The sequence below is a fragment of the Anas acuta genome, chromosome 10 (assembly GCF_963932015.1).
Source record: "Anas acuta chromosome 10, bAnaAcu1.1, whole genome shotgun sequence".
NCBI classification, from domain to species: Eukaryota; Metazoa; Chordata; class Aves; order Anseriformes; family Anatidae; genus Anas; species Anas acuta.
In genome coordinates, this window is record NC_088988.1 from 15,728,121 (window position 1) to 15,754,077 (window position 25,957).

Here is a 25,957-nt window from a genome sequence, read left to right on the forward strand (position 1 = left end):
CATGCTGTCAGCTCACTGTGATGTGCCTTCACACGTCGGCCTTCCTTGGGCCGCAGATACCACCACCCTTCCTCAGCCCTGACCTCAGCACCCACCACCACGTACCTTCCACATCTACCACCTTCAACTTAGCTAGCCTCAGCTTTTCTACATCCCTGTAGACAGAGAAATGCTAAATCATGATAAATTTAACTGCTGCTACCATAGAAATAGATTTGCTGTAGGCAAGAGTGACTGTACGAGCAACAGAGCAACCAATTCAGTCTCAAATTTTAATTGTGGTCATCAGGATTTGTTGATTAGTGCTGAGCCAAAACACTAATAAGAACAAAATCCTACTTTTTCAAACTTTACTTTGAAGCCTGCTACATTTTAAACACAAATCCCTGACCCTAAGGAAGTTGCTCTGAAGCTTTACTTCACAGAGAACTTGTGACTGTTCATTTGGTGGTGGCGAATAAGGAGGCCTCGGAGCTTCCTCACATAGGGGAAATCCTGTCAGACCTTGCACTCCTGTGAGCAAGGTGAACAACTGTTCTCGGACACCCAAAGAATAGGCCATCTTCTCTGCAGATTTATTTTTATGCATGCGAGCGTTTACATCATTTAGTCAGCAGTGTTCTATTATTTTAAAAGTGTTTGTTTGCCAGTGGGCTTTCCCAGGTCCCTGCAGGTCTGCTTGAGGCCTAGCCAGGAGCTGTATAAATTTTAGAAAGTGAAGTGTGATTCAGCAGGGGCAGAGGTTCGCATTCAATGAGCTATACAAGGTCATTTATTTCAGGAGGAATGGTCCTGGCCAAACAGCAATCTGACTGCTTAAAGGGATAATTTCATTTAATCTAACACCATGTGAGCATTGTTGTTAGGACGCTGTACTTCACAGATGTCCAGGACATTACTTCTGTTCACCCTGCCACAGTGCTCCTAGGATACCCTGCCACTGAAACAGCGTTCAAGCTTGTAACTACAAAGTACGTACTGGGGTGAAATGACTTGCACATCTAACAAACAGCATGTATCTCATAATTCAGGTACGTGCTGAATTATGTACCTGAATTCAGATATTACTCCGAAGGCTGTTTTAATGAGGGAGGCCACAACAACAAGGTTAAGTCAAAGTGATGCTGAAAACCTCCTCACTAAAATCTTGTTTCTTCCACGGGAAGGCCTCTGTCATGCCATCCAAGAGAGGTCTCCGACAAATGAACTCTGGGAAAGCTAGCAATCGGAAAAGAGAGCCCCCAGATGCTCACCAAATTCTTTTATGGATTTCTCTGCCCACGACAAAAGTAGAGAAAGTCTCTACCAATGCTACAGATCTTCAGTTCTAAACCACTTAATCAACACAGCAAGTCAATTTTCCTGCCCAGGAATACAAAAGTGAAGGCACAGAATCATACCTCATTCTTTCAGACTTGCTCTTAGGATTTTTCCCTCAAGGAGACACAGATAACTCATCCAGACCTCTTTTGGCAGAGCAGTTAATTTCAGCACAGACTGTGAATCTGCACTCAAGTACTTAATTTTAGCCTAGTTGTGGATCAGCTGATGGCACTGTGATGGTTCTGCTCCAGTTAATGATCTCTGATGCTACTATGGAGGTGTCAGCAAAAGGGGAAGAACACCCATAGCATTTCAGGAAGATGAAGCAGCTACTGAGGATGCATTTAGTTATCTGAGCTAAAACATGCAAAGAGCTTCAATTATGACTTTTGGAAGTGGAATACAACCATACTGCCTCCTCTTCTGATAGAAATGCTCAATTTCAAGACCATAATCTCTGGTCCAGAGGTATATAAGCTGTATACCAAAACAGAAATACACAGGCAAAATTGGGTGACAGTTCATCTTATTTAAAATAATAACAAAGGAGAAAAAAAAAAAAAGAGATGGAATCCTGACCACAGTTACTGAATGGAAGACTTATTTTCATCAGTACTTGAACAGTTTAATTCTTTAAGGAAAGGAAACATGTTCTTGTTCTTCATATGCCTGAGAAAATTTGAAATCTAGAACCCGTATTATGTGCCTGAAAATATGAAGGTTTATCATACAGTGAGTAAAAGAAAGCGGGAAGCTTTCACAGGCAAAACAATAACAACAACAATAACCTGCATCAGCCTCACAGATCTGTGTGTTTTTACTTCAGTGATGTTTGAAAAAGAAATGTGTATTTACCACAGTGGTAAACAAATGGTAACTTTGTCTACTTGTGCACTAAAAAAGGGAAATTTAAATAGCACTTGAACATACGGAATTTATCTTTTAAGTGAAGAGGTGACCTTGTGAAGAAAAAAAAGAGGTGACTGGGTATTCTCTTTTCAAATGAAATATAGATTCAATGTGTCTACTAAGACTAAGTGCACAATATGTACAAGTTAAACAATGATTTCTGTTACAGTATATCCCATATGCGTAACAGGAAACATCCCTGTATGTCACATAGCAAAATTATTCAGGTGACTGCAAACACCAGGGGCTAGTCTCTCACCTGATGTAAATGGCACAGGTCTTTGATGTTGAAGGACCCGTGCAAATTTACACCAGCTGTGCATGTGGCCCTAGCTGTGCAAACCACATATGTGTATAGTTTTATGGACTGAGCCTGATTAATGTTTTGTAAAACCCTGCATGCATCCGACTTCTTTAAATTGCTCTAGGAGCTTGTTTTGCTGGAAGTCAAGGGGTAAAGCTTTTGCTATCACTATTCTAATTTTTACCAACTTTGAGCACAATACAAATAAAAATGTGTTCTATGAATTTTTCTAGCAACACACAATATTATATTCCTCAGCAGATAGCAATTTAAAACACTTAGAAAAATTCTAATTTGAGTGTGAATTACTTTGGTACTACAGATGTTCCAATATAATGTTGATTGTACTTATCTTAGTAGCAGTACAGATTAGTTCTTTCGAAATGTGTGAGTATACAAATGTTGTGACTGATATTTAAGCAAAACGTGGTTCAGAAATTTGTATTAGCTGCTTACTATAGTTGTTTTTACAGAGAGATGGTCATGATCACTTTTGTTAGGAACAGCTGAAAGGCAACTTTCCAGAGCAGCTAAACAAGGTCACTTTATACTCCTAACACACAGCCTTGACTTGCATTTTCTTTTAACTCTTATAAAAAATAAAAATAAAAAAGCAATTAACTAACCATTTTTGGAAATGTCACCACTGTAAGACCACCCATTCCACTGTATCATTTCCTTGACTATGCACTAACAGTAAAAGCAAAGTTACATTCTTCATGATACTGCTTATTGTTATACCACAAAAAAATTACCATTTCCACAATAGCCCAAAACAGACATTTTAAAATCTGTGTTTCCTAAAACTCCAGATCTCTATGTCAAACCATAAAGCACTGTGCCAGCTTCAGTGAAATTCTATGGAAGTGCATTGTTATAACTGCATATTTTATAGTGCAGAACAATCTGCCGAATGAAGTATGTTCTTCACGATTATTTGCACTACATTTTCTTCAGAATATGCTTTTAAGAACATATTTGCAATTGTCTCACACCTGGCATTCTGGAAAAAGACTGGCAATTATCTTAACACCTGACAAACAACTGAAAAACTTTGTGTGTGCTTTCCTTCCATTTTGCCCCTCTTGTTTCAGGAGGACTAGAGTAGTTTGGTTTGTCCTCCACCCTGTGATTTGGCACAATGAAACCAATGTTACTGAAACTACTCTGCCTCTCCCAGCAGAGGGATCTTGGGAAAGAAAAAACGAAATCTTCATGGGAATGCAATGATCAGATCAAAGTTTATCCCAATCACTGTAAACAAGTAAATAGGGAATAAAAAACAGCTAACAAACTTATACAGTACAATGCCTTGTGAGCTGCTCAACACACGCCACCTGACTGCACCTGTCAGAATCCAGCTGCAGCACTTTCGGTGCAATGATCTCACCTCATTATGTATTTCTTCCACTTGCTTTACAACTGCAGTTTCCAGTGATTTCAAAGATAAAGCCCCTGAATTAGAGTCAGTTTGTAAATTCTGGAGCGCCAGTTCACATTGTCCAAATATGTATTCCAATGTTCCTCTTGAACACTATAAAGATATAATAAAAATGAATACTTAGTCACATCAAAGCATACATATTTCTCAAATACACCACTTGCTTCTGAAATAAAGGAGCAGAAAGGATGTATTTCTGTAACTTTATTTTATGATCTTTTACACAAAATCTTAATGTCTTCTGGTTTATGTAGCCGTTTGTGTAGATGATGCAAAAGTCTAATCCATCAACACAAAATAGTAAACCATAATTTGAAAGGAGAAAGAATGGGATTACTTTTAAATTTACTTCACAATTACAGCCATACTTTCCATTGCTTTCTGGCAGTTTTTGAGGATATTTAATAATCAGCTTTATACGCATAGTTTTATAGGCTCCCAGTAACACTCAAATGGAATCCCATAGCCACTCAGGAGTGCTGATTGCTTAGAAGGTGTAGATAATATGAACAAACCAGATCTGCACTTCTGTTGCTTTTGTTTTCAGAGTTTCTTTCAAAAATTACAAGGAAATACGTAAAATAAATAAATATATATATATATTTGAAAAAAAAAAAAGTAAGATAACTACATCTTCTTATTATTTTCAATTAATTATCTGTACCTTCAGTTAGATTCCCGGGAATCATCTTCAATACGGACCTCACCGGTCTCATATGCTTTTTAAACAAATATTTCCATACTATACAGGTTGAGGTCACAACAGTTTACCAAAACAAAGCATAATCACTTAATAGAGAAGTTTTTCACAGTGAAAATAAATGTGTATTTTCCTGCAAGAGTAACACAGAGACAGGAGCAGTAGGTCAGAGGACTCTTAAAGTAAAAGAGGTAAAACACAGAACCACTGGTTTTTAAAATGCACAGTGTAATATTGCTTTATGCCAAAGTCTAGTTTGAGTGAGCAGACTATATCTTTGTTTGGCAAATAATGGATTTTTTTAATTTATTTTTTTTACTACAACTACAATGTATGTCTGTGTCCATGTTTGGTGCTATCACTTCATTTCCATTATTGCACCAACTAGTAGGACAGGAAAAAAAAAGTATGGATTTACATGTATTTCTCTTGCTTCAGTAGTGGTACTTTTTGCCTTGCTGAAAAAAGAAAGCCATATTTTTTTTTAAGTATCTTCTTATGCTACAGTCTATTTTATGTTCCTATATGCTTTCCCATTCAAGTACTACATAAAACTAATGCTAAAGCCATGGACAAGAATAAAGAATAGAAGTCGAGTAAATAAAAGCATCTTAACACTTGAGTGTGTCAGGCTGAAGTCTGGTTATCCCAGAATGACTCAGTGAACGAGCTCTGTATCAGTTTTCTAGTTGTTCTGTCCTTGGATGCACAGAAGGATCCCATTTAAAGCATACTCATGACTCATCTTAGTTTTTTTGACCTCCTACAGGCTGTTTTAGCCAGTGAGCACAGTGAGCACATGTGCTTTGAGTATTCTTCTCTTATCATTAATACTGCCTTTTCATCTAGGACTGGGAGATGAAAATAACAAAAATAAAAAATAATTTAAAAAATAATTTCAATTAAAAATGCAGCTGTCTCTACACTTCAGCAATTCATGTGATGTGGTAGAGCATATTCCTAAATTGTATCTTACACGTGTGACTGTGAGTTCAGGTAAATTACTGATGTAGAAGCAACCATACATCAGTCCAATAGTAAACAAATAGCCTGACACATGAGCGTAACTGCAAACACAGTTCTGGGTAAGACAACATGATGCTACATTTACAGTATCAGAATATTAGCTTTACAAATGACTAAAGAATTACCTGCATTTATACTTACATCTGCCACTCTGTGAGTGGAGCTGAATCGAGGTGAAAAGCCAGCCAGAACACAGTGCTGATGTGTCATATTGAGATCATCTAGAGAAAAATTAGGAAACCTTAAGTAAGGCAAAAAAAATTATATATTCCTCTGGAAAAGCTGAGATTACATCTAGTAGCAACATTCCGTGTTACACTGAATGCTGTTCATAAAGCGCTTTAAATTCAAACGATTTTAGTGTGAAAATTATGCTGTCCTCTCAAACTCAACGAGACATTCAGGAAAATATGTCAAGATGTGCTGTAAGGTAATTTCGGGGTTGTTCTTACATAAGTTAGCAGAAACTAAGTAAAACCATATAGAAAACTAGATGACCTAAAGAGTTGGCAAGCAAAGCCAAATACAGACATTATCAGAAAAGAACTAGAATAGAAAGCTGCAGGATCCTAGTTAACTTGGAGTCTATACCCTCATCAGTATTTACTCTTTCAGGGAGTTTAGCTTTGGCCATTTTAATACAGCATGATGAGAAGTTAACAAGCTTCATCCTTCCATCATACAAATACAACTTCTCTTTAAAACATCAATATCTGCATACCTGAAACCTGACCCCTGAATTCCTGCTCATTTTTGAAAAGGCTCTTCTGACCATAATGACAGTCCACCAGACTGAAAAGAACAGTGTGTAAGGCTTAATGATATTCTCTTTATTACTGAAAACCGATATGCTCTGAAACTTTTTCTTTACCTTCTAACAAGCCTGAAAATTCAAAATGATAAAAGCCTAAAGAATTCAGAAGAATGACTCAATTCACCCCAGTTGTAAGAACAACGTCTTCTTTCTATGAATGTTATAAGCAATTATTAACAAAGTGCACACCCAAGGCAGCAGATAACATCACTTTGGAAAAAAAACACCCAAGAAGTTTATATGAAGAACAGGCACACAAGCGTTACGAACAATGACTGAATTCCCACTAAGAACATTTAGATGGGAGGCGTATTTTCTTTTCACATGACGTCTGCAGATATGTGAAATTGAAAAGCTTGAAAAGGGCTCCAAAACAAGCAAAAACCCACCAAAAGCCAAATAGGAAAGAGCAATTTCTTACGTAGGCATTTAAGACCGAAATTACATAGAGCCAAATTTTGCAAGGGCCACAGAACAGTATTATCTCCAGACAGGGCAACATTTAAATATCGCTATCACTTTCAAGAAGAACTATGACATAAAATTAACTTAAACACTTCCACCACTTCATTCAGTGCCCATTCATTTTGGTGTGTTTTATGTATCAAATAGCATCAAAAACGTTATGTTTTGATTTGCGCCTTCATTCAAACCCTTGGCAAATCTTTCATTGTAGAGCCCCCCCCCAAAAAAAAATTGCTTCCAGTTGTCCCTAATCGATTATGACTTTTAAAAACAAGCCTGCTATTTTAATTTAAAAGCTTATAATTCACCTAAGACTAATTGCACAAAAATAGTTGAAGTTTCACAGCCTGTGCGTCTCAAAGGATATTTGAAAAAATAAATGTCCTAGATCTTAACCAATTACAGTAAAGATGTGCCTTTTTTTTTTTTTTTTAATATATGAATTGAGTAGAAAAAGCACTTCTTGTTATATTGGCCATTGCAAAAACTTTTATTCAGATTTGAGAGCCAAACCAAAACTGTTTCCTTGGACACCCATGTCAGAAGTAGCACAACTCCCTCACAGTTTTAAGTAAAATACAGCACACGGAGCTAACATGAGTTTTACATGATGAGGTGCTGATTGGTGAGGCTCAGAAAAAACAAAATGCAGCCTCGCCAGTTCCATACATTTAGGTCCTGCTCTGAAAAACTTCACGCAGGCAAATTATTTGTCATACAGTTCTCCTGAATTTGTGGTCCTGAATAAGAGCCAGCATGGCATTGTTCTGCCTTAAAACACTGGGCTCTTACCTGCTACAAATTCAGGTGGACTGTGACACGGAGATCTCATTTCAATACTTGTCAGAAAAACAGAACTTCTATGAACTGTATGTAGCACACAAGAAGTGACTTTTGAATTTGAAATCACAATCAACACCAACAATGTATTTGGTAGAGTTTCAAGATCTATCAACACAATCTTCTCCTTCAACCGTTTTCAGGACTATTACAACAGTATTTTTAAATCTGGACTACAGTTTTCTGCTAAAACGACTGCTTTCCTGCCAAAACTTTCCCGCATCTATGGAAAATGCTGTCACTAGCACAAACAGTTGTTCTAAAGTGTATCACAGGCTTTTCAGAGGTTTACAAATTTTAAAACATCACGAATTACCCAACTTTAAAATAGTAATTGTAGAAGACAATCATTCTAACATGCTCAAGTGCTGTGATGACCAAAGAGAATTTTCTAAATCAAAGCAGAGGCAATGCACCCATTGCTATTACCTGCACCAACAGGATGCCATGGTGCCACTAGTCACTAGGCTAACATGGGTCAGTACTTGCACTTCAGCCAGTATAACGTCTATTTCACTTTCCCCAACCTGCTGATTATATTCTAAAGGCCTTGTTCGCATTCAAGGGAACAGAACTTGGTAACAAACTTGGCGTTCAAATGCCAGAAAAAATAACTTCAGTTTTCTGTCTGAGTTGGAGTATTTAAGAAACAGAGAGATGACTTCCATACATGTATAAGGCAAAACTTGTATTTCTTTTAAATGGATTTTGTTCTTTTTTTGTAGTACTTTCTGCCTGCCACTTCCCAATGAATCATCTGCCACTCTAGGGCCAGATCCCATTATAGGACTACTAGCTGAGCCCAGTCTGGGCAAGATTTATTAAAAGAAATTAATCACACATATGATTGTGCACAGGTGGCCAAAGCTACCTTAAAAAAACAAAGTTATCCACCTGAAGTCTGGTTAAATAATTTGGAGGTCATAAGCAAAAGGATTTTGCCTTTACAGATGAAGTACTAAGAAGCCGTAAGACTGTTCAGCAGATGATCTGATTACTTGCAAACGCACACAATTCCTTTTCACAGAATCACCAGCGACAGAAATTTCAGGTAACACACCTTGTGCAAAACAAAGAAAACTGAATTTTTATTTATTACAAATCCTTATTCTTTGCATCTGCAGAAAAAAATATTATCTAAAATACTTGGGGTTTGAATATATTTACCCGTGCAAGACTTCTATGAAGTTGGTAACTGGCACAGAAAAAACTAAAGGGCGGGTGAGGATAAAGGACTTGCTAAAGTTTGCATAGAAATTCTATGTGAGAAGTAGGCTGAAGGCTCCTGAAAGTAACAGTGATGTTTTAACACCTGACCATCCCTCTTTCATCAGATGCAGACTATGTTTCTTTGAGTGGGTCCCCCTATCAGACAAGATGCCCAGTGATTTTCTGTTTAGAAACAGCAGACACATTTTGGAATTTGGGCGCTGCAGGTCCCATTTTAGATTGTGGGGGCAAGCTCATGCCATAGATCTTTGTCCTTCCCCTGTACTGCCTTCTGCCCTCCTGTTCTTTTCACAAAGACACCCCTCGCTACGCCAGAAGCTCAGCATGGTCCCCTCCACTGCTTGAAGCTACTGCCAGTCCTCCTGACCATGCTCTTCTCAGCCCCTGCCCCATCCACATCTCCTGGTATGCTTTCTGCTCAGCCAAAGTTTCCCTCAGACAGGGTTTTTTAGGTTTTCTAGGCTTTTTTTTTTTTTTTTTTTTTTTTAAGGCTTTCTAGGTTTCAAGTTTGTAAGACAGTGTTTTCACTATGATTTTTCAGGTTAAGAAGTTGCTATTTATCTCCTGTTGCATACAGGGACACGCTACACCAGTACACTATCATCTAGCATGATGATCCAGTCAAATACCACAATGTTTCAATTTTTCTTCTGCTGCCTTGTGATAGACGTGGTGGGTTCCTTTTCCAAATCAGAATCGTAGTTCAGTAATCTCCAGGCAATATGAACAGAGCCCTCTGCTTGTAGAACCTCTGTCAAAAGAGCTGATTACTGGATATATGCATTATGTATGGACATAAATTCTCTGTATCTATGAACATAGCACAGATGTATGCGTACTCAACTAATTCTACTGAACTGGAAGAGCATCAGTGTGGTGATGAGCCAATGTAGTCCAAGAAACAATGACTATAGACCCCATCACTGTGTTAAGATGTAACAAATGCAAGGTAGAAAGAAAGGAAGTTAATCCTTCCCTAATCCTTACTGAAGCAAGAATGGACTAAAGGCTACAATTGTGGTTACTTCCAGGTGAAGTACTTCCCAGGAAGACAAACCACAATTTCCAAAAATGCTCCAGGACTAGCAACATGGGGTTATGTTGTCTTTTCTATCTTCTTAGAAGTGTTCTTCCTGAACTTTATATTTAGACAGTTAGCTTGTATTGAAGCAGGTAAAATGTAGAGTGGGGCTTACAGCATTGGCAAAAGCTTTGATATTCTACATACCAAATACCTAAAAGTAAAAAGGGCTTGTGCAATTTATTTTAATGACCATAAACAGACTTTAAACGATACTACAGTCTGATTTCCAAAAGCACTACAACATTTTTCTTTTATTTCCAATTCTGTACAATTGCTTTTATGCCTACCTACATACAACATCGCTGAAGGTTGGCTGAGGGCTTGCACGTCTATGCTAAAATGCTTAAGAATAGCAGTAACTACCAGGAGGGGAAGGTTACATGTGTGCCATTTTATCAAACTTACCTGACCATTTTACAAGGAACATTAATTATTTAAATGGTTTTAATACATGCAGGACTGCATATGCTTCACAAATCATGTGGTACACTCCAACATAATGCGATGGTTATAGAGATTGACACGAGGTGATAGAAACCAGCTCTTCTTTCACCCATCTCCGAGTAATGCTTCAACAACAGAAAATCAAGTCAAACTAATTTTACAGTGAGAATGGCAGCTGAAAGCACGAGGAAGGTTTTGTCTCCTTCCCCAAGAAATTACAGGTCAATGGAGTGTGTCTTGTACAGCTTTCATATCAGAAAGCTAGAGAGATGATCTGGCCCTGATTAAAAAAATATTTTTAGTTTTTAAACAAGAAAAGTGTGCACAAACAAAACACCACGTGAATTAAAAGACCCAAGTAAATAAAGATGTCTGAAATTTGCCCAACTTTGTGATCAAAGTTTGGTAACAACAAGTAAGTTTCTGGGGTTCGAAGTCTTATTAATCAAGGAATATAGCATTTGGATTAAATGTGGAGTCAAGAAAAACATGGGGTTAAAAAACTACAACACATTCAAGATGCTAGAGAGCAAAAAGGGTTCAAAAGTTAGTTTGTGGAAATAGAAGCAGATTAAATATCTAGAAATAGTTTAATGAGCCACTATATACATGTGGAAGTGTTTCCATTAAATACTTATCTTTAACCACAAGCCAACCTCTGCAATGTGTGCACCCAACTTCTGGATGGTTATGAAAATAATTTTTTGATGCTTCTTCAACTATAATTTGCTGGGGGGGGGGAGAAGGGTATAAGATTCCAAGTTCATCTTCATGCTGTTTTAAAACCCTAACCTTCAAGCAAGAGCTTGATCTATGGGAAACAGCTGCAGAAAAGTAAATCATCTTCCTTTGAAAAAGTCCAGAGTGTATTTTTGTTGAGCATGTTTTGAAGTCATGGTAGGAAAATTAGTGAAAATTGTAAATCTGCTTGCAAATCTGGTCATGTCTAACTCAAAGATTAGGGGAAAGATTCCAATTTAATAGTAAGACCATGACAACCCTAGTTAAGCATGCTCTAGGGCAGAGCAGATGGGGCCCTTTGCTCACCTCCACGCGTTTTGGATTTATTGCATGCACCCAACACGTTTCATATTAGACACCCCTTGACTGTGTACTTGAGACAGCAGGGTTCAGTATGCACTTCCTCTGCAGACCAATATATTATTCTAAATTGGGCTAAAGTGTTTCCGTTTCATGAGTGATATAAAGTTCAGATTTGAGGTTTTTAGGCAGCAGATCTACAGTCTTCCAACAAATCTTTCTTCTTCAAGTTAGGAAAAGCAAGCCTCGAAAAAGTCAATTTTACTGAATAATTACATATTTTGTTTCATTTAGTTGAAACAAAATCCATTAGTGTTATTGTAATAACTCATCTTGAAATGGATGATTTGATCACATCATGTTTAGTACCAACATACAAACAAATTACGGCTTATTTTATCTGAAGAGGAGTGCTGAGAATGAAGGTGTAAATCTTAAAAAGACTGCATTTTACTAGAATTCCACCTATACAAACAAAAACATTTTACAGAGTCAATGAAAACAGGAACATGAGCAGTACTAAATATCTAACAGAAATACTAAAAACAAATTTAAATTTCTTTTTTGGTACTTTGCTATACTCAGATCAGGATTTACAAGTTTATGTGCTCACGCACTTCTCAAAGAAATAACAAGTTACCAAGTTTTCATACATTTGATTTGTATATTTATTATTTACAGGAATTATTAGGAGTGGACTTTAATTACAAACAGCATACCAAATTTGCCGCTTCGGTATTTCACAATATTTACATAAAACAGTAAGCACTATACCATTTCTGAAACTGAAAAATTTGAAAATTGAAAATTGCAGTGTTTGCATGTTAGTTGCTCCAGCTGGATGAGTCAGAAGATAGAGAAAGAGTCCTACCAAGCATCCCATCTACATCAACAGCTACTACCAGCTAATAGTCAGTTCTGCAATACAATTGTTCTAATATTGCATTTTCTAGATACTTGGCATACTGTGTCCACTGCTTTTAATGTAATGCTAGCAAAACGATTAGGCTTACTGAAATGAGATTCTAGATTACATGAATGTTTAAAAGGACAAACTAAATTAATCTAGAATTATGTTCCGTACTGTCAAGTTACATCTTATAAAAAGTTCTTATATTTTATTTGTTAGAGGGCATCCTCAAAATATCTCCCATTAAAGTCAGTTTACAAAACTTGAACTGTAAAAAATACGCTACACCTGTACATGTCCATCTATAATTGTCCTTCGTTTCCACTAATAGAAAATGATAAAGACAGTTCCAATGTACACTGTTGCTAGTTTTAGAATAGTCTCAGACTGCTGTCAATTAAAAACACTTTTTTTTTTTAATAATTGAGAAAAAATAAAGGTTATGGAAATGCAAGAGATTATCAAACACCTGGTCTACAGAGTTCAAACTATAGCTCTCCACGAAGTATTAATAAGGAAGTGATTTACACATCATCTTCAAAAGAATGTTTAATATATCCTTGTTTCCATCTAAACATGACCATGATGTTTTCTTTTAAATAAACTTACTTTTTGACCCTCCCTTCATATAGCATTCCCAATACTTTAGTTACAGTATATAAATTTCACTGGAGAATAAGAAACGTCCTTATGATTTGGTAACTACTATAATTTACAGTATTTTGCAATAAAAATAGTGGTCAGTCCCCTTGTTTTATTACTTGCCTTCTGAATCTGCTGCCCAGCAAAGCTGATTATGCACAAACTTTCCAGTCAGTAAGGATGAGATGAAAGCCATACTTGATCCTTCAACCAGTATAACACAGAAATGGATTAATAATTGCCTTTCTAGGAATGTTTAGTTGCCACCTCGGCTTCACTTCTAAGAAATGTCTGTCTCCCCTTCAGGCTGCTACCCTATATAATACCACATACAAAAAAAGGGAGGCCCATGTACACAACCATGCCATACGATCTCATATCTAACACACTTTGTTCGAGTCTGAACATACTTAAGAGCACAGGCAGGCTACCTACACACACTTTTTAATGGCTCAAACATATTGCATATATTAAATAAAACGTGTTCATATTTACTGGGAGGCCAGAAGGTAGGCGAAAGACTGTTCAGCCCAGTAAGCTGGCAGTGGGACAGGTCAACCTAAGGAAGTGTTGTAGTATCTACCTTCTAAGGCACAACAGGCAACACTGAAAGTATTCTCACCCTTCAGAGGTGTCTAGTGATTTGGCTTGACAGGCAAACATAACAATGCCAGAAAGGTTGTTTTTATTTTTAGATTGTGCGATTTATAGTTAGATTTGCTAAAACACAAATAGGTCAGAAAAACACAAGCCAAAAGAAAAAAAGTTTGTGTCAACAAGCCTTATGCACAATCCTTGCCTCAACATTTTGGATTGAAAACCTGTGTGTGAGCTCAGCTTCAAGTAAACGAGCTCTGTTTAATTTTTTTTTATTATTATTATTATTTTTAATCCACTGCACATGAGACAGACTTACTCTTAGAGTATGACGGCTTTGTTCATTACAATCTTAGTATAATCCCACTACCGGGAAACGGTATGTTTGAATATAGACATTGAGAAGTGTAGAGGAATGAGAAAAGTGTTGTGTCTTCTTGTCTAAAACTGGTGACCAATAAAACATCCACAGATTAGTGTAACGGCCACCTCAAGAATCATGGAGCCAAACAATTTAGAGGCTGCTATAGTCATAGTTTACATCATATGTAGCCAATCCATAATCCAATTCAAAACAGGAAGTTGTTTTTTTTTCAACATAATTCCAATTTGTTCAATACAGATATAGAAGTTCACAGTAACTTAGTAAGACTGCATTAATAAAGGAATCGTCATCTACAAATAAAAGGATCGGAGAGAGCTCCATTTCTCACAAGATTTGAGAAAACTCTACTTATGTTCTGCAGTCTGGCCTGTACAGTTGGAATTGCTCGTTCAACAGATTTTTTTTTTCTTCTCTGAAGCAAAATAAATATTGTAAGAAAAAAATTCCACAAATTACAATGGAATTGGGCAGGGTAGGAAGAATTTACTATGTTCTCAAGCCAGATCCTCTGTCTTGCTAAAACAGGAGAGTCTTAACTAGAAGTGTGAAAGTTTACATTCAGGTATCAGTTTCTGTGTTTTCAACAGAACATTCAATTTCCTAGCCCCTTGAAAATTACCAAGCATTAAGTAGAAGTCTCCTTGGTGAAGTGGTATTGCTAATCCAGGTGTCTCTATGTCCCATGCTACCTTCAAGCCTACGTGCCAAACAGCTGGGTCTCTTCCCTGCAGTTTCTGATCATAAGTTTCTTCAGCAGGTGAACCTATAAAGATAAAAGGGAAAACACCATGAAGAAATAAGATGAGTACCATAAAATACACTATCTGGTCTTCTAACAATACAAACTTAATTATATCCCATATTGGTACAGTCTTAACTTTTCTCAAATACCCCCAACCTTGCATAATCAACAACTCCAAAGTCAAAAGTACACCATAGATATAAAAATGCCATACGAGATCAAGAATTTCTTGCAATTACTAAGATGAAAACTCATATTAACTACAAAGTAAAGGTAAATCAAAGTTCATAACACACCAAGGTTTTCTGACATTCTCAAGTACCCATAATGAGAGCTGTAGTTTATGCCCACTTCTACAACATTACGAGAAGTGCAAGCAAGGAAAAAAAAATAAAAAGCCAGAACACTGATGTAAAAATAGATAACTTCTAAAAATAATTTCAAGTCAAACTGCAAAAACATCTTAAACAATTGAATTTGTTAACAATTGCAATTTCACTGAATCAAACTGAGGCAAAGTAAGGTGAAAAATGTGCACAAAACCCTATCTAGGCAAGCAGCTACAGGAGAGAATCTGGGAATCATATCTATCATTCCTCTCTCAAAATTATTAGTCAAACATGATAGATAACATGTGGGAGAGCCAATGAAGCTTCAATGCATTTGTCACAACACTTTCCTTATCATTAAGCAACACGAATGTGTAGAGCTTGGGGAAAAAGTAATCCACTGCATAAAAATAGTATTTAGAGCTTAATCCCTCTGAACTATTTTCATAAGCTTACTTCACCGCAGTATAAATTGAAAGATACAGTCAGCATTTATAACAAGGTATTTGGGAGCTATGGCATAACAGTTTTATGGCTCATGTAACAGAGCATTTTGACAGAGAAAGGATGAAGTTTTAATAAGCAATTGGCACAGAACAGCAGTCAACTGTTAGAAATCATCAACAAAGTAGCACGCATAGTAATTGCGTGTATGTTAGTAATAGTCTGTGTCCCAAAGCAGCATGCATAATAATTGCATATACATTAGGAATAGTCTGTCCCCATGTTGTCCATTCCCAACGTGCTTTTATGTAATAATTTTTGTTTTTGCTTAATCTAGAACAAAACACCAAAATAAAGATGCGTATTCCTCCAGTAATAATATACGCACATAAAATTGACCTTGAACTCAACTCCAAAATATTCAAGTCGTTCATCTCATGTGGTCACTGCAACGTTTGTTGGGGACAGCCTTTAATAATGAATGAAGTGTCTTAACTTCCTATGTTGATTAAGTATCGCCTGCAATCAGGAAGCAGATAGCCAATCTGCTCTAGTTTAAAAAGCTAATCTACAGTCCTTAGCTAAAGGTCCTACTGTACATTCATCGCCCGGATCCCCCTGCTGCTGCTGCTCTCATCCCGCTGAAGCTCTGGCTGAGGAGCAGCTCTAGGCCTTTCTGTCAAGGAACACACAAATGAGAAAACAAGAGCGAGCAAACACTCCAAAAAATCAATACTAAAGTCTTCGAGGGCCTTTCATATTTTCTGCCCCGCTCAGATAAATCGTAACTTAATTTAAGAAAAAATGCTTTCTGAAAACTGCAAATAGGATGGCTTTCAAGGCATTTTTAATGCAATATATCATGGATATTATAAAAAGAGGTAACCTTTCTGGGTTAACTCTCTCTGTTATGCTGCTTTCCCATTCACTTTGGCAGCAGCACTGTTCACAATATGGCACCAATAAAATATAGAACTACAATCAGAGACAGCAATTTCAATCAAAGTTTCCTGGGGTCTCCTCATAAATCCAGCACCTTTGGAATGTGCTCGTTAAAATGACTTATTTTTTGCAGTTTGATAAATTTTTTATTGCTCAAGTACAGAGTTCAAATGTAGCTCAGACTCCTTTTCTCTATATTCTCAATTATGGCACCTTATAATTATCAGCAGCAATTGGAACTGATTGCTCCTACCATGTTATTTTGGTAACAAATGGAAGCAAGCTGACACTAGCTTTTAAATACAAGCTCTTCCAGAAGCAAGAGGGAGGAAAAACACCTTAGCATTTGTGGTATATCTCTGGATGGCACTGACAAAATTTACCCAACAAGAAGGTATTCTAAAATTCTGTATGTCACACCAAGTATGACTGGATGTTGTATGTGTTAAGATAATAACAGCTCACATTTAAGTGAGAACATTTCAGAGCATCTAAACCTTAGGCGCTTGAGAGTAAATCATGTGGACTTTACACACAGCACCTTAAGAACATGTATTTATTTTGGAGCAGACTATATAGAAATGGTCCAATGTAGCAGCACTTAACGGGAATACGATAAAACTATCTGCAAATTTGAACTCTGTTCAGTAAAGTTATAGAATTTGGCCTGCAAGAAACCCTTGTGCCTGCATCCCAAATGGAATAGCATAACTAGGTAACAAGCTTGCCATAATGTAATAGCTCAAACCTGTAATTAAGGATAGAGCCATGAAGGAGGACGTAGCTGTAGAGAATTGGCCACAATGCCATGCCTTAACTAGACAGCTCATATTGCAGAGATGCTGCAGCTCTCAGACCTGATCTTATCAGGTTCACATCATGGTTAGGTACAGAACAACATGAAACTTTCTGTTTTTTCCTGGATCTAATTTGGCTATTGTTGCACAGCAAAGAAAGTAGAAGTAGCCTCGAAAAGCTTCTTTGCTATTTGGCACAAAAACCTAGAGGTTTTTGGCACTCTGAAACCTAAATGGTCTCTTTTCAACTGAAACTGTACTGCCAAGCTATATCCTAAATGTAATTTTAAATCAGACATCATTTCTTACAGGATGGAATCAGTGCCAATGTATTGCTGCAAACAAGGACTGTAAACATCCAGCTTTGTTATTAACTTCAACACTTTACAGATTGATTTAAATTCTTCCAGAATGTAAAAGCATTTGGGGAATTTTCTACACTGGAATTTGTACAGTCTTCCATGACAATTTCTACCTGTTAAATACAAGGTAAGTGAAAAAAGCCGACCATCCTTTGCTTTTCAGTAGCTGGCGGGAAAGAATGAGTTTCTATCCAGAGTAATTCCATCTGCCTTATTACTGAAAAGCCATAGCACAAGGGATCAGACTGTACTAACATTTTAACTCTCACTTGCAATTAACATTCACAAAAACAAAAAAGGAAATATTTGCTGACATTGCTCTTACCTATTTCCATCTAGAATACTATGTCCAAATATATCAAGACTCAAAGCACTAAAACAAGAACAAAGAATATTCTGTCATCTTTGCTGAAGGAGAGGTGATTTGATGATAGTGATAGTCAAAAACGTCATGAAATCAACAGGTAATATGAATTATATATTCTCAGTAAATGGAGGGGAGATCAAATCTACTCTTATATGAGTAATTTGATAATAAAAATGTGATTCACTCAAAAAATAAATTCAAACTGACCAAAATCTACAAATCACAGACTCAATAATTCTATCATTCTACTCGCATATTCATTTTAGGTAATATGTATTATTAAATTAATTGCAAATAATGGTAGTGACAGCGTAATTGAACACATTCTAGATTGTAATCAGGTATGCCTTATGCACCACGACTACCACTCAGGCACTTTCACACAGTATACACACAAATTGGGAATATTTTATTTCCATGAAAGCCTATTTTTAACAATTGATAATCTTCTTTTAACCTAGTGCTGTTATGTATTTTACTCTAAGTAAAAAATCATTACTATTCAGATGAGCACTGAGCAAAATGTCTATCCCATCTTGCTGTTCTAAATGCATTTCATTTCAAGTTGCTATGAAACAGCTTGACACTTGAAACATGAAAATAAACAGTGATAGTAATTAGAATATCAGCTTGTTCCAGTATCTTTTTGTTGGCTCTCAAGTCTCTTCTCTGGCATATTAAAAACAGTTTCTACTTCAATTAATACTGATCAAAGTTTCAAACATTAAACTTTCACTACGGCATCAAACAGTGAACAAATGAACAAGCAAATGAAGTTGTTTCAATTAGTCGTAACTGCTTTAATGCCACCTAATGAAGTAAGTACATAACAAATGACACAAAACTGCAAACTGAAGTAAAAAAAAAAGCATATAAACTGAGTTGTGCATCTCTAAACCATCACACAGCTACCTAGGTGTAGTACAAATGTTCGACTCCCAGGGCTCCTGCTGTTCCAGATGTGAAGAGCTGGGGATTCTGCCTCCATGGCAGGAGAGGTGAGCACTGCCATGAAGCTTTGCAAGCCCCATATACCCCAGACAAGGAGATGCCACTCACTCAGGGTGGTCTTGAGTGACCACAGAGAACCAGGGGAAAAGCAGGCTGACAAATTGTGCACAACTTAGCTAAGAAGAGAATCAAGCCAGCTGTAACAAAATCTACATGCCTGACGTAGGAGTTCCCTACAGAATCCATATTTTATCCCAAAAAATTAAAAATCCATCTAATCAACATTTTCTGAGGAAGACCTGCTCCATCAAAAAATTTCCAACCACCTCTACTCTTTTTATTATATATGCTATAATGACTCTGTCATCGTGTATACACTTAAGAGAGAATTCAATGCTAACTCAATACTGAGTCAGTGGACAAAATACCAAAGATACTGGCATAAAAAGCAAACTTATTTATGGAAAATAGGAACAAGAGTCAAGATACACTTCTCCAAAGGTTTAACAGCAATCTTCAATAAGCTGTGGCACTAACTCCCTCCAAAGTTCATGGAACCAATTTGAGCCATGCTCAAGAGCTACCAAGTGAAGCTCAGCTTCCTTCAGATTTAGATCTGACTTCATAAATTATTTTCCTCCTAAAAAGGGGTCTTTTACACCATCTCCAGCTATACTGAGCTGTTAATTTTGCCAGCTCCTGCCAAAGATTTTTTTTTATGATTTTATTTATTCATATAACATAATAAAAAATTATCAAAACTTTTAGAATCACTGCAAAATTAGTCACAATAATTAGGGTAATTTTGTGTTTTGCTTTGTGTGTTTTTTTTTTTGTTTTTTTTTTTTTTTTTTTTTTTTTTTTAAGGGACAAATAACTGTTAGAAAATTGTTGGAAAGCTCTTCTGTAAGCTTTCTCATTATTTTAAAATTCTTCAGGTAAAATAAACTTTTATTTTATGTTTTGCTTTTTTTTTTTTTTTTTTGGAAAACGTCTTGTACTTCTTGGCAAAAGCACACTCATTACACATAGATGCCTACATAATTTTTGGTGTAAATACGTCAAAGACATTTCTACCCTTGTCATTCAAGTCTTGCATAAAATTTGCAGTGGTTTTAAAACAGTGTAATTACTTGTCTAACCAGCTGAACTCCAAGAAACAAACTCAAATGACACAGTAATGACTAAACATAGCAACTTCTTTGTTAATTTATAGCTCTCTCAACTATTTTTTCTCCTCCGCAAGCAAGTTTTATGTTGAAGTAAAGAAGTTTAAGCATGCCACCATAAATCTTCACAAATACTATTATTATTGTCATGTTTATGGTTCTCTAATTTACATGTTTCTAGAAATTTCTGTATCTACAGTACTTCTGAAAAATACACTTACTGGACATAAGACAGCAACATCTTTGCTAGAGAAAACAAACTTACAAAAGAATGTGACACTGCTACTGGTTAGGGAATCCTTTTTCATTCAGTTTGCTAAGCAAGCTGATGTTTTATGTCCAGGAAAACATACACACAGTGATTTCCACTGAATGTTAAGTAACAAAGCAACCCTTCATTTCAAAACTAACAATAGAAAGCACATTAAAGCATAAGCTATTATTTTTACATAATGGTCTTCAGCCAAAGCCTACCCAAAGCCAATGTGAATTTTTCCCATGTTTTGAAGAAAAGAAAGGATTTTTTGGAAGTACTAGAAGTCACTTGTAAGCTATGATACATAAAGGATCATTTTCAAATTCATATCAAGTGTCTAAATTCTAATCTTATGTTTGCAAAACTGGAAGCTATTAAAAAACATCCAAGGCTTTGTTCAGAATTGCTAGGAAAAAAAATCCTCATTTCTGTTTTTAAATAAAGATTAAAATAGAAAAGGTACTTTAAAAAATATTTAATGGCTCTTCAAGCACATTTTTCCCCCCAATACTGCATTTAAATTGTTTTTTAAGTAAGAGCCTGCAAACCCTGTCAGATGTGTCTTTTTAATGGAAAATTTGCACTCTTCTAAACTACAGAAGTGTTGGCAGGTCCTTCACAAGACATGAATTGGCACTACAGCATGTAGATACAAAATGTATACACTTTCCAAGTAAATATAGTAGTAGTTTTACACAAGAATAACCCAAAATGATCTTGCCAAGGAAAGGAGTAAAATCATTATAAAGCAGAAACACATCTGTATACGATTAATAACACAAAGTGATCTCAACTGTAATAAACTATTTTTAAAGGACAGCAGACACGTTCCTGTTTTAGCCTAAAATAGATATTTGACAGATTTTGATTTCTTGGCTCTTAATCGGGAAGTCAATTACAGCAGTTTTTAAATCTACTCAGAGAACTACTGCTAGAGCCAGCTGCAGTAAACACAGGTATATCTTGCAAAGGTGTAAGGGGAAACAAAGATAGGTCTTAAAAATGGGAATCTTAAGGACCACAACGTATTCAGATGCAAGTGACAAACCTACTCTAGCACGCAGGTGTGGTTTTGTATGTACACACAAGGAAGCATAAAAGAGCTTCAGGGATTTTAGACATTTATTTCACTAGTCAAGTCATACTAAACTACCTCCCATTACTCACCTTCACAGCTGTAACTGTACACAGCAACTGTTGACCTTTCAACCAGATTCTCGTCATGGTGCCAACTCACTGCCATGTTCCCCATTCCAAAATAAGGCTCTTGTTTCAAGTACAGCATTTGTAGAGGATCCATATAATTTAATAAAGTCACGTTATAAGATGTTCTGCTATTTAGACTTGTGAAGTCATCCTCTGGTACACAAAAACTGCTTTGATCTTGTGAGACAGACCCTTTCTCCCTAAGAGAAGTAGCAAAGTTTTGCTCCCTATCTATTACAGGGGTATCTTCAGTTTCTTTGGACTCAAGCAAATTTTGTCCTTGTAATGCCTTGACTGCTTCAATATGCAAGTAGTCATTAAGTTTGATTAATGCTTTACAAGCATCATGTATTTGAGGACTGCAATATTTTATTTCATAACCCTCGGTGGGCCAAGGAACTGTAAATAATCTTGTGTTCAAGTACTTGTAAGTGCATCCTGGGTTTCCAATTAATATACGAGACACTGGGGTAAAAAAATCTTTTCCTTTGATCCTTACAAGATCTTGAAAGAAACAATCATGCTTTCGCAAGGTCAAAAAGCTCTCTTGTACCATCTGATGGAGCTCTTCAGGTACTGTATCAGATTTTCTGAAAACTAGCTTGGAATACTTGGTCTTCCACTGAAAGAGAAAACGAAAAAACAAAAATTATTTTTCCACACAAGCCAAAGTATTTCATATATTCAGGAATGGACAGGGATAAGTTCACAGACCATCAAGCATGAGTCTAAAACACAGTAAAGAAATAGATGCCAGTATTTGCTATTTGGTATTCATACTCCAACATATTGCACAGCAGTCTATAACCAGAGTATCACCAGGGCAAGTATCTAATGTCACAACACAACATTGAGAAAGCGTCATCTAAAAGCAACTCCACTCTCTTAAAACTGCAAAATGTATCAAAGGACATCTACAGCTTTGTGATCAACTTTATAAGGCAGTATAGATAGCTTTGTGTCTTTTCATAGCCATATGACACTTCCATAGCTTTTCTGCTGACATCATTCTGGAATGATGTCAGAGATTATGAAAGCCATCAAAATTCTTTGCTTGCAGTTGAATTTGTTTGTACTTGGAGGGAAGTTACAGCACAAGACCGACACTCTGGTCTGCTCCCATACTTTCATTATTCAGGTATTCAGGTATTATTCAAGTATTCAGGAAATACTTGGTCAGCCTCACTCCTACTCTAAACCCACTTTGCTGGTACCTATTAGATAACTTGCTGATGCACCATCCTGGATAAAAGCATATGAAACGGACATAAAATCAGATAAAACCATATGAATTACTTTCTTCCTCAATAAATATTTTAAAAGCCCCTTGCTAGATGGCAACATCGTCACTGCATTCTGCCATCTCTTAAATCACTGCAATGCTGAAGAGTCTCAATCTCAAATGGTTGGGTTACACTGCTCTTAATTCCATTATGTTACTGGAACCTTCTTAAGTCTGGCATTTTCCATCTCTCTACTCTTAAGCCTTACATTGCTAGTGTTTACTGCTGGATCACAGCAACTGAACATCAGCCAATATGAATCAAGTCCAAAGCAGTAAAGGACGCATGTATTCAGTAGCCTAAACAAGCAGATTTAATAAATCTGAGAGCAGTACTATGTACAATCACTGGGGCTAAAATCTTACAAACCAAATGCCTGTAATAGTTCTGAACTACTCAATCTCGCAAAATCAAGAAGGAAGACCTGTGACAAGGTATTTTACAGAGAAGATAAAAGCACCTTAAAAAACAAAGGGGAAAAAATGAGGCCAAGAGAATTAAACATAAACCAAAAGCTAGGAACTGCAGAGAATGGACCAAGGAAGTGAAAGGTAGGAGAAGTAATCTGTGACCAGCAGACAAGAAAGTAATTTAGGAAGAAATTCTTAGAATACTACAGATCCATTACTATTGTAGTTGGTAAGTTATAATGTTTAATCAACAGCCCTAAACAGTTTGGATTAAGAAGTTTTAAAAGGCTTGGTCAGAGTACTTCATTAATGGTTAACTCTGATTTCCCTTAATTTGCAAACCTCAGAAAGTTCCAAAACAGTAAAAGATTAATACTGCAGTAATATTTGAAAAGGGTAACCAAGATGCTGGAGGTATTTATAGGTCTGTTGATTTAGTGTAGATTATTTGTCAACTAATGGGAGAACAAACAAGACTGATTTAAAAAATAAAACCGATGCAATTAATAAAAAGTAAATAAAATATAATAGAATGTAGCATGTCAAAAAAGCCACCATTCTGCTGCACTGCATTCTGTTATCTTCAAAATATTCCCTGACGTTCTGGTCCTTCCTATTTTCACATTCCTCAACATATGCCAATTAGCTTCCTTTTTTTTTTAATTATAAAAGTTTCCAAACTTATTTTACCCCCATCTCCCCACCTGTAACATCCTCTTCCCTCCCATCCTCTTCTGACCACGCCATCTCTGCTATCAGCTGGAGGTCAGAATTCCTCACGTTGGGCACGCAGCAGCTCCCAGCCAAGCCTGGCGCTGCTCATCAGCAGCATCTTGCTTTGAATGCGAAATACTGCTGCCCACTCCAAGAAGTCTTGGATAATTTTATTAATATGGTTTTCTAAGAAAGTATTACATCATCATAACTTTTATTGGCTGCCTGTAAATCATCTGGAACAACTGCTGAGACCATTTGTCAAACCAGACGAAGACTAGAGAGTAAGTTATTAAATAGACTACATTCCTGCTTATTTCATTAACACTAATAGATGAAAGAAACACACAGACTAATACCCTTAGTAAGGGAAAGGCTGTAATGTGTCAATTATCAGGTGTCAATTAGTACGTTGGAAGCTCAGAACCGCTCACAACACGTTTCCTTTTGTCAGAAAGTCGGTCACTGCCCTGAGGAAAGGAAGATACCGCTGGTGTTGTGGGAAAAGAAATAAGGTGAGGTGAAACCTGCAAGCACTGGGCAACAGGGCAAGAGCGCACAGATGCACAACACTGATCCCAAAATTTTGCTAATGTAGTTGCAGCCTTCCAATACTTAAAGGGAGCTTATAAGAAAGATGAAGAGCAACTTTTTTACTCTGACATTTTGTGATTTGCTCATGTTCAAAATGCTTTTAAACAGCACTAAACCCATGACCACAGAAGCATCACATTAGCTTACATCTGCAGGGTCCTGCTGGTACAACTCAAAACACTTTATCTAGTACTCCCACTTCCAAGTCAGACTTACACCTGCCTTTCAGGAAAATAATTTTAAAAGGTGCCTTTAAAAAATACAAATCAAGCAGTCAGTAAGCACGTTTCCTTCTGCATGAAAATAGACTTTTGCATCACAACATGTTGTTAACCAACAACACTTGAGAAGGTTTTATAGGACTGTGGTTCTGTGACTCTAAAAGGAAGCCTAGTTTAGCAATAGTAATCAAACATGAGAAATCTTAGTTTATCTATAAATGCCGCCACCACTGCTTGTGAATTCTTAAAGTGAAGCTCGCTTTCGTTATGCATTTTTATGGCTTCCAAAAACTAGCTTCCTAAAGAGGGTAAAAAAAATTAATTTGATATAACAGTATCTACAGATAATAATTTCTGACACCAGTATTTACATGCTTAACTTTAAACACTGAAGCTTGAAAATCATTGAAGGTATCTACTCTGAAGGTCCCTTTACAATCCAGAGCACAAAATACTGGATCCCAGCTTTCATTAAAAGAACTGAGCATCAACTGGAGAAAGAATTGCCAAAAGCCTGAAACAATTCCTTCAGAGGTCACGAACTGTCTCATTTGTTTCAATCAGTGCTTTGTTTTTGCAGCCTTTGAACAACACAGTGAAAAATATCCATACAGAATAACCACTGAAAGTAGTAATGGCAAGTCTGAAGTATTTACAGCTACAAGCTACAGTCAGATGTGGGGGTAGAGGTTGACAGAGACCATACATACTTCACAATCACACTGAACAACATTATATGCTGTGATGTACAAAGATTATTGCTGCACGAGTTGTTTCATTATGCAAATGTGTATTAAAAGAGCACTGGCACTTCTATAGGAGTATCCCAGTAGTTCTTTAAATAATTCTGTATGTAGGATGTGCTCAGGTCAGATTAGCATATGTAATGTGGTAGCTGGTTGTTATGGCATATTTAAGAAGTCATTGTTACTACACATTTTTACATTATTAAATACACTGAGTTTCTGACATGAATCACATGTGAAATTCCAAACAATTATTACAAACAGAAGGA

General features: G+C 36.6%; 1 protein-coding gene across 3 annotated transcripts in view; it reads right to left on the reverse strand.

Moving 5' to 3' along the window:
- Positions 1 to 25,957, reverse strand: part of FTO (FTO alpha-ketoglutarate dependent dioxygenase) — a 242,386-nt gene that overhangs the window by 172,859 nt on the left and 43,570 nt on the right. For all 3 annotated transcript variants that reach the window (XM_068692994.1, XM_068692993.1, XM_068692991.1), the window contains exons 3-6: positions 21,682 to 22,342; positions 14,775 to 14,918; positions 5,845 to 5,924; positions 3,927 to 4,070 (exon numbers count right to left, since the gene is read on the reverse strand). In XM_068692994.1, coding sequence (XP_068549095.1) covers positions 3,927 to 4,070; positions 5,845 to 5,924; positions 14,775 to 14,918; positions 21,682 to 22,342 — 1,029 coding nt within the window. The remainder of the gene's footprint in view (positions 1 to 3,926; positions 4,071 to 5,844; positions 5,925 to 14,774; positions 14,919 to 21,681; positions 22,343 to 25,957) is intronic.